Source organism: Paramisgurnus dabryanus, chromosome 13 (assembly GCF_030506205.2).
Source record: "Paramisgurnus dabryanus chromosome 13, PD_genome_1.1, whole genome shotgun sequence".
Lineage (NCBI taxonomy): Eukaryota > Metazoa > Chordata > Actinopteri > Cypriniformes > Cobitidae > Paramisgurnus > Paramisgurnus dabryanus.
This window is the reverse complement of record NC_133349.1, coordinates 8,414,363-8,424,593: the sequence shown is the minus strand read 5'-3', so window position 1 is coordinate 8,424,593 and position 10,231 is coordinate 8,414,363. Positions and strand designations below refer to the sequence as shown.

General features: G+C 34.9%; 1 protein-coding gene across 2 annotated transcripts; it reads right to left on the bottom strand.

The window, feature by feature from the left end:
• Positions 1 to 2,228: 2,228 nt before the first annotated feature.
• LOC135717697 (uncharacterized) lies at positions 2,229 to 7,880 on the bottom strand. 2 transcript variants are annotated; one of them, XM_065239888.1, is made up of 4 exons: positions 7,860 to 7,880; positions 4,657 to 4,729; positions 3,331 to 4,542; positions 2,229 to 3,219 (listed from the first exon to the last, which is right to left on the bottom strand). In XM_065239888.1, exons 2-4 carry the CDS (start codon positions 4,694 to 4,696, stop codon positions 2,780 to 2,782), a joined length of 1,692 nt encoding a protein of 563 aa, XP_065095960.1. In that variant the 5' UTR covers positions 4,697 to 4,729; positions 7,860 to 7,880; the 3' UTR covers positions 2,229 to 2,779. The 2 variants fall into 2 exon arrangements, with proteins under 2 accessions (XP_065095960.1, XP_065095961.1); XM_065239889.1 differs by lacking the exon at positions 7,860 to 7,880 and adding an exon at positions 6,311 to 6,373.
• Positions 7,881 to 10,231: the final 2,351 nt, after the last annotated feature.

Sequence of the window (10,231 nt, the reverse complement as noted above, 5' to 3'; positions counted from 1 at the left end):
CATGAAAATTGTTAGCATTTGAAATCATCCCAATCCTCCAGAGTTGCCTACCACAGCTTCAAATGAGATTTAAACTCTTATTTAAAAAAAAACGCTATTTGTGGTACACAAACGGTTAACAGATGAGTCCCCCCTGTATAACTCACATCCCTAATATAATTGGCTTTAGCTTTTTTAAGTCCCGCGAGGCGCCTCTCTAACCTACTTCGCTTTATGATTGGTTTTGTCTTCTTGTAATGTAGGCTGCATTCGCGCTTGTAAAAAGCGCCAAAGCTCAGCCTTGAATGAGACGCGATGATTATCATATAGACAGTAAAAGAAAGATGATTATGCAGACAGGCTACCGGTATGTGAGAGAGGAAGAAAGCATTCCTATATTAACAGTTTTATGCACAAAATATGGAACACGTTGTTATACATAACGATTCAGGGACATTGTTTTCCATGGCAATCCCATATTAACCTGAAGAGTACTTGTGACTGAAACTTGTAACCGTATAGTGTATGTAGTTTAAACAGACTGCTCAGAATAATAAAGCAGGGACAATAAAATAATTGCTAGCTAGTTAGCAATTTTTTTGTTTGCGTTTTTTGTAATGGATGTTAAATAACGCGTTATAGGCTACTGGAGCACTGAAGTAGATTGGGAAGAAATCTGATGGTTCAGTACATGGTTCAGTATTTTACTTGCCTAGTCAGAATTTTCACTGACATCACAAAAAAGTAAAATATAAAATACAAATAAAATAGGCCTAAACTATATTTGTTGTTTCTGACATGTGAAACCTTAATTAATATGAAACCTAGAATTAAAGGTGCCAAATAATGCATTGACATAATATGTTAACTTGTTCTTTGATATTTACATAGAAGGTATGTGGCTTTATTAAGTGCAAAAATTATCCAGAAACGTTTTTACATGTCCATTTACAACCCTAGGATTTCTCATTTGAATAAAATGGTCTATTTTTGCCCTATTTGAAAGGGTCATGAATAATAATGTTGAGCTCTGCTCAGATTGCTTTGCTCTAAGGCTCATGCCAGAAACTCAGATTAGCAAACAGATCCTATATTTTGAGCCCATATCAGACGAAAATACAGATTTTGAGAAACAACTAATTGTAAACTAATAGAACTTCAGCTAAACCTTAGCATATAGCACTTTTTAGCATGTAGCGCTTATTTAGTAGTCACAACTTTGTTTTTAGCATTTAACAAATTTGTAATAAATGTTCAGTTTTAATTATCAGTAATCAGAGAGCACATCTAGTGCTCAAAAATATATACATTACTATGGGTGCTCCATAAGAAAACAGTGGACTCCTCTTGATAAATGAATGATTCCATATCCAGGTTGAGTTGCTTTAACTTAACTTTATAAGTTACCTCAACTCTTCACTAGTCAATACAGTTAAAATTACTTGTAACTTCTAGTTGATTAAACTTAAAAATTTAAGTGCAAACATTTTTTTACCAGCACAGAGTAAGGCGATGGGGTGGAGGAGGGATGCCGCAAAAAACCTGCTACGAGACAGAGGTGAGGAATGGCCATATATAGAGGCTTTTTGCACTGATTTGTTGGATTACATGTCCATGCTCCTCCTGATCCCATAGTCCAATAAATTTCTATATTTAATTCGCTTTGTTTAGGCATTGTTTTAGATTCTCCATATTTGATGAACAGGTTAATTTTCTTAAAATTGGTACTGTATATGTCTTAATGGATGCATCTATTCATTTCATTAATTGAATTATCTATTCTCTTAAACAAAAAATAACAGCTACACAGGCAAAACTATTTAAGATATTAATTAGATGCAATATTCAATATAATAGGGTTTCAAAGGTCAAATACAAAGTAGGAAGGCTTTTTGTAGCAGACAGGTCTCATTTGAATACAACAGCACACACTCTTCCCTTTGAAAACCTTACATGCACGTAGCACCTTCCCTTATCTTGTTTGATCTTGACAACAGGTTACAATTCCCTGTAGTTTATAATACAAAGTTATCTTTTTATTTAATATTTTAATATAGCTATGTAATTGTTCTGATACTGTACATGCTCATAAAACTCTATTTTAAATGTTTTCTCTTAAATGTTTGCATTACTGTATTGATGATGAGTTGCCTGCTCTGACATTTTAAATATTATCTATGTTGAAAAATGTTAGCCAGGACAACAAGATTAAATCATTTTTATTTGCAGTATGTTTCAAAGCAGCTTTACAGAATCACACCTTAATATAAATGAAGCCCCCAGTGAGCCAACATCACTACAGGCTATGTTATATAATAGTGAGGTAAGACCTACACTACTTTTAGTATTAATATGGTGACTACATTAACAAATTTCCCATTTGCACATTAAAGTTATAGAAGTCATAAATATGATGAACATCCAAAAGGAGGAAGGTTGAAGCTTTTATGTTCTTCAAGATATAGATTTGATTTCTACAAATTCAGACAACTTGTTAGTCAGACATTTTTGGAAGATGTTTCTAAGATCTTACAATTCAGAAATCTACTTTAATTTCACACTAATAAAATGTCCTCATGCTAATTAGTTTTTTTTTAAAGCTAATAGAAATCTCATTGAACAACATGCATTACAAATCTATTTCTCCCTAAGAATAATTTACCAATAATGGATTATAACTGCATATATGTTTAGTATCTCCCACCAGAAACTACAATGATTTTACAATTTAGGAGAACAGGGACATATTAAAAATACACTGAAATATTTCTGGTATTATATTATAAATATACACAAGATCCTAAGGAATGTAAACTGTAGAAGTCATAGTTAAAGGAGGCAAGATTTTTCGTTGTTGGTAGCAGACAGGAAGCTTTTTCTCACAGCACTTAGCACTTTTCCATTTAAAATCATCTGTTTGATTCAGTGACAGTGAGGCACAAAGTTCGAACTTTTTGTCCTGTGGTTGCCCATCGGCCCAGTAAACGTAATTCACAGATGATGATTCTGATGTTGTATTTGTCTGCCAGTACCAGGCTGTAGTCATTAGACTACGACGAAGACCGATCCAACCCTCCACATTTGTTGTGTTAACCTGCTTGGCGAACTCTATCTGTACGTCTTCATCTGTAGGACAGGCAAATTGAATTTGACTGGTTGTGCAGTAAGCCAGGGACTCAGTCCATTTAAGAGGTTTTTCTCCAACTACAAACTCTACAGGAGTCATACAGCCAGATGAATCTGAGTGCACAAATACAAAAAAATTACCTTCACAATGATGTGTTTTACAATTATTTAGTGCATCTGCATAACAGATGATTGTTTACTTATTTAAAAGAAATGTTTTTTTACCTGGATTTTCCTTTATTGGTATAGCTGGGCCTCCAAAAATGATGTTGTTAAATTTTTCCACTACATAAACAACAATCTTTGAGCTTGGATGCCAGATAATGTTCATTTGGTTTGATAAAGATATTTCAGCTTGAGAGTATGGTGTGTGAAAAAGCTCAGACCAATTAGGGTTTACAAGCGGGTCCGTGCGAACCTTATCTCTGCTGCCAGTTTTAGCTATCACAACCGCCCACTGGTTATTTGAATAGAACGGCAGCATGTAGCACGCAGCAAACTGGTTTTCTGGGATCAATTCAATGAAAAGTCCTGGAATTATCAGTTTGAGAGACACGTTACTCGAAGCAGTGACATACCTGGTGTTCAGATCCGGAAGAGACAGATACCCTGATGAACTAGAAGTTAATGGAGTATTGTCTTGGGATAGTAAGTCTGAATTGTCATTTGATGTCATAACTAACTGTCTCTGGGTTATATCTCGAACATGGGGCACAACAAATTTCTGACCCTGAAATCTCACAGGAAGAATCTGATTGACTATCATGCTGCATGTACAGCCTGGTTTATCTAGACACGGGTGAGTCAGCAGCACAGCTATTTTACTACTCGAGTTAACCATCATCATTGAATCATCGGCCTGCAACTGGATGAGTTGGTATGATGGGATCGTGAAGTTTACTAATTGAATTTTGTCTGATATGTTCTTGACTATCGTGATATTGTTTTCTGTGTCCTCAGCATTGATGATGATCAGTCTGAATGAGTCGTATCTTGTGGACCAGGGGGCTGACTGGGTTATGCCAAACGTTGTGAGAAAGGTTGTGTAGTTCAATGAGGGGATCAGGTAATTCATTCCGAGATTTTCATTGGGTTGAACAACATTGGTCTGGGCAGAGATTACATTAATAGTAAAATTTGTACTACTGACAGAATGTACAGCAATGTATTTGTTACTGGTGATTCGGATAGATTGTGTGGAGTAGTTGAGTTGATATACTTCAGCAGATTTTGGAAACACCACAGTTACAATTTCGCCTTTCAATATGTGTGTTATCGTCTGTGTTGGTGTGCTGTTGCCGTTGTAGAAGATGTTGACAGAAGTGCCATCAAGGAGGGCGGTGACTCTCAGTCTATTTGAAGTGTTTGGATAAAAGTAACCTAAATTCTCTGGAAATGCTGTGATGAAACTTTTTCCATAGCTCACCATTGTAGAACCTTTAAATTAAAAAGAGACATTGATGCCTGTGTGATCTCATGATCAATCCAAACACAGCAATGCTCCATCCAAAAAACTCACAGATGGTTTTCTTACAAAAAATGTTCTCTTACCTTGGCTAAACATTGATACAGTCAGAAGAATTGCAAACATGACTGTATCTCAGTTTTGAGCTCAAACTGGATGCTGTGTAGAAAAAGACAAAGAACCACAACATAAACTGACAAAATGATCACAAAATCAAAACTTCTCTCATGTAACATTAAATGTTACTATTCAGACACAAATCACTTAATCATGTATTATATTACAAAAGGTCAAACTTTTCCTTTGCATATTTTCCCCATGCACCCTTCAGTATATATCCTTTTCCATTCTTTTGTAATTACTAAAATGTTTTGGGTTAAAGAAAACACAGAATACTGTCACAAATATAGAAAAATAAAGAATTTAAAAGATAAAGGTTTTTATAGATAAAGATAAAAAGACAATCCATTTCAAGGGAAGAATGTAGATATGGAAAATACTATTCTATATAAATAAAAAATAACATGTATAAATCTTAAAATAACAGATAATGTGTTAAATAGTATAACACAAAACAATGTTTAAAAATTAAAACATCATTGTGTTACTTTAGCCTATATTATACATTAAAAAAATATTATGTACATTTAATCACCATGGATGCCCCCTGCTGCCACAGCTGGAAAAAATTCTAGAGGAAACACTGGAATGTAATTCTCAACCCAGCAGCAGGTTGAAAATGAACCTATGTTGTGACAACATAAACATGTTTTAAGTTAATTTAACCAAGCCGCTGTTTTTGTCCCTTTTTGATTCGATGTTGAATTAAGAATAACACAGCATTTTTAGAGTGTATGTAAAAGCATGTTTATATCATATACACTCTTAGAACAAATGTTATTAACTCACAAAATCTTTATATTTAACCTAATCATTGGTTAAAACAACCCAGCATTTTGGCTTGAAACAACCCTGTAGTTTTCAGAATTATATAAAACATGTAATAGAATACAATACAGAAAATACAATACAATGATTAATATAAGCATACAACATAAGACTATAAAATATAAGAACGCAATAAGATACAAATGGCTATGATGTATTGTGAACAAAAGGCATTGTTTGGCCAAAGTGAAGTAAAAATCAAAAAGCCAAAATCTCAAAACTTCATGAAAAACGTGTCCTTCATAACTTCATTTTGCTAGTTTATACTTAAAGGTGGGGTGCACAATTTTTAGAAAACGCTTTTGCAAAAGGGAGTTGGGTCGAGTACCAAAACTTTTCAGCAAATTTACCAAAAATTTTACTTCAGCAAATAAAAAAATAACATGGCTTGGCAAACTCTCTGGCATTCCAAATAAACTTTTGTTAAAACTGTCACAGTCATGTCTTGTGTCTCCCTGTCCTGTGCTCTTATTTTGAAGTTATGTCTTCCAGGTCTGTAGTTTTTTTTGTAGTTCTTTTGTTCATTGGTCCTCGTGTTGATTGTTTCCCAGGTGTGTCTTGTTATCTTGTTAACCCATGTGTATACTGCCCTTGTGTTTCAGTTGTCTTGTGTCAGTTGTTGTATGTGGAAATATACATTGTATCACGCACTCTCTGTTTGCTGTGATGCCTCTTCTTTTTTTTTAGCAATAATTGCAGGTATTTGAAGTGCAAAGTAGTGATGGCCAAGGGAAGCTTTCTTGAACCACCAAAGCTTTTAGCACAATTGTATCAGAAAAAAAGATTCATTACCTGAAGCTTTTTAAATCAGAGCTCGACGAGGACCTCTACTGGGGGAAAGCCTTGTGTCCCAAAATGTTTTATAACCATCTCAAAAGCAAAAAATGAATAAATGGCATGGTGAATAAATGATGTTAAATGATATGAAAGATGTGAAATAGAACAAAGCAAGTTGCCTATCGGTCATAATTAATTTCAGCAATCAAATAATCTAGGATCATATTTATAAATTTTAGGCTTCACCCCAAAAGCCAAATATATTATCAACTTCTATCAACCTATAAACTTTTGCAATACAACAGAAAAGGAACAACGCAAAACAACTAAACAACGCACAAGGGTGATCCCATATAAGCTGTGTCATTATTTTTGTAAGCACAATGTAATATTCATCACACAACTGCTTTTCTCTTAGTATGAGGATACATTTGAAGAGCTCAGACGCAGAAAAAGTGCATCTGACATGTTTTTGTAAATGAGCATTTTTTTATGGATTCTGCTAACAAAACGGCATTTCTGAATGGCCTGAGCCCGGGATTAAATAGATCTGAAGCATAAGTATTTTATGAATGTGTAATATGTGCCAAGAGAATTTGTTTAATATTATTGTCTCATTTTTGATGGAGGTGGCGTTTAGCAGCTTTTCATTTGAGCTCCTTGTCTGTTTTCCATATATTTCAATTATGTGCACATTTTGTTACATTGCTAAGCGTGCTGCGCAGTGACACACAGAATCGATGAGTATAGTGGTTATAGCTTTTATCTTATTTTACTGTAAAAAAGCTTTTTCATTTTTCTCTGTTTTTCTTTGACCAATCATAAGGACTGGAAGTAAACGTTTTATAATAATGTAATTGTAAATAGTATATAATATACTTTGTTATATTTAAAAAACCAAACATGTGACCCTGCCTGTGAAAACTCAGAATAAAATTCTGTGATAGTGATGATCAAAGTTTGATTTCAACGATTAATTTTACTATCTTTTCAATTGTTGACATGACCTCAATATTAAAGATATCAAGATTATATTTTCACAGAATATTCTTTATATTACAGTTGAGATGAATTTTTATGTAAAAACATTAAATCTATAAAAAACACTTTAGCTGGGTTTTCACAGGCAGGGTCAAAAATGTGTTGAAACAAAAGGTGTTACAAATTTCCCTTCTCTATTACTTCAGGATAATAACTGAAGAGTTTCGTTGCAAAACAAGTTTTTTAATTTTGATTTTGTTTTGACGAGTTTGTTTTGATTTAAACCTTAATAGCTTAAAAAATACAGCTAAGTAGCACCATAAAACAAAATAATAACATGATAACATAATAATAAACATGTTTTGACAAAAATTTTAAAAATGGAGTTATCTCGTTTTGCAACGAAACTTTTCAACTCTATTTTTGTATTAAAAGTATTTGGTTTTGTTGTTTTTATCTTTTCTAAAAGTCTCTAGCTAAATATTCATTATTGTTCTATAGTAAAAGGAAATCAAAAACAAGGCGCTTTTCTATTGAGTTCTGCTGTAATGTACAATATTATAATATTAGCAATGTGTCTTACCCGATGTCTCTGATCTTCTTCTCAATTCTCTTCTTCTCAGTAAAATCAACTCTGTGCTGGATTTCTTATCTCAGTTTAGACAGATTTGACTTTCAAAAAGTTTAATTTTTTGCATAAGGAGAACAAGATTTGTATAAGACTAGAACAAGGTCATGGGTTCTCAAAGTTTCACTAAATGCTTCATCAGGCAGAAAGTTTACATTTAAATTTTTTTCCACAATTAAATTCCCACCTCACATACCCGTAGCAGGGTTTCCCGTAGCACTTTGCAGTTCGAGCAGCCCGCCTAAGGTGGGAAACCCTACCGCCTTAACTAGGTTGTCCAAAAATAATAATAATAATAATAATAATTTGCTGCACAAAAAGGCCGTCAAGTGCATCTCGGAGAATAGAGCGGAGACGCTTCACACCGCGAGCGTGCACTCGTGCCACATGGCCCAAATGATCTGTCAACTATCTGGAGGATAGCCAGTTGATAAAAGGCGTGTTCTTGAGAACTGTTAGGGGACTTATGTTTTGGGTTTATTTAAGCCTGTTATTGTATTAGTCTGTAGTTCTTGCAAATTTAAAGTAAGTGATTTTTGTTGTTTGAGCAGCCTGCTAGCTAGGTTCCACGTGCCTGTTGATTAGATATAATTGTTGAGCACTATTGCTCACATTATTAATGCGCCTTATTTACATGCTACAGTAGTTACACTCCTTTAAGATAATGTAATTAATAATGGAAAATAATCAGTCATCATCATTCGCCAGACGTTCTACAACATCTGCTTCAGTTTGTGTTCAGTTAACTCTTTAGTTTCACTTCTTAACGCAGCTATTTTCGTTAGAGGTATCTGTTAAAACATTTAATTCATTAATAATCTAGTTTGTGTTCATATTCTGTCATAGTTTCTTCAAAATGAAGTTTTATTTGATTGTTTTAAATAAAAATATTTTAATTTTCATCATGACCTGTACACCCCGCCCCCTTTGATTGCCACGCCCCAGCCAGAAAATTGGAACAGAAAACTTCATAAATCCTTGTAAAGCATACTGTTGGTTTGACCCTACTTAACCTACATTTCTGGGTGAAATGGTAATTTAAGTCGACTCAACTAGTGAGTGAAATAAATAGTTTTCCTGGGTTAAAAATTAGTTATTTCCAATTCAAGTCCCACTGCCTTAAAAAAATGGAGAAAAACCAATAAAGAACAATAACAAAGGAATCTAATACTATAATTATTGTTCTACAAAGAGGCTACACTAAAAATGCTGAGTGATTTTTATCCCAGCGTTGGATCAAAAAGGGTCAAACCCAGCCACTGGGTTAAATGGACCCAGAATGACATGTAACTGGTAAATACTCTCAGCCAATCATGTTTAAGAACATCTCGGTATGTAACCCTTCATCCCTGAATGAAGGAAACAGAGACGTAAAGTCGTGACCGACGTATTAGGAATGTGCTTAAATGCCAATGAACTTGACATGCAGGTATTTGCATCTGCTGGTGCTGCCGAGTGAGTATAAAATGACCGGCAGGTGCAATACCAAATCAGCTGTTTCCGGTGAGAAAGCCAAACATCCTTTGCCTGGCCGGTATCAGCAATGGTAAAGCAGGACCTTGGAGACGGGACTTGACAGAGACACAGAGCGTTAAAGGTAAAAGGTTTTTACCACTGCTAAGGTAAAAACGTGGGCTTGTAGGATTAACCCCACTGAATATACACACATAGGACAACAGCCGAACACAGCTGATGAAAAGCTGACAGCCGATGCTCCACAACATCGGCCGCCAAGGGCGGTGGAGTAACAAACTTTTTTGATGTATTTATGACACTAAATTAGCTCCATAATGGCACAATGAATGTAACGCCAGAATGGTGCTGCAAGCCGACACACGAGCTGGTGCTCAGTGTTTCACTTGTTTGAAGAGAGAACACGAGAGGAAACTGGCTAAATACGAACACTAAAGAATGTAGTGAACGTGTAAGGTGTCGCCCAGCCAGCAGCTCTGCAGATGTCTGTCAGCGTGAAACCACAAGCTAACGCCACTGATCTATATAAATGACTGGATTGCGCATAGAACGCTTGACGTAACTGCGTGAGGTGAAGCCAGCGCAGAGTTCGAGCCGCCATCTTGGTATACCCAAACGGCAGAGAGCGTCATTGACTTCCATTTAAAATCATGATCAAAATTTACCCCCTTTACAGCGTATCAGTTACACAAGGTTAATTTTTAGGATATGTGTACGTTAATTGTTTGTTAATTCTGGTGTTATTTGCAATGTTTATGTTTTAATCGGGCAGGATAATGGATTTATAAAAAAACGTTAAGGTGAGTGTGTCTGTTGCATTTGTTAATGACACGGGTATAAATAAAGTTTTTTTT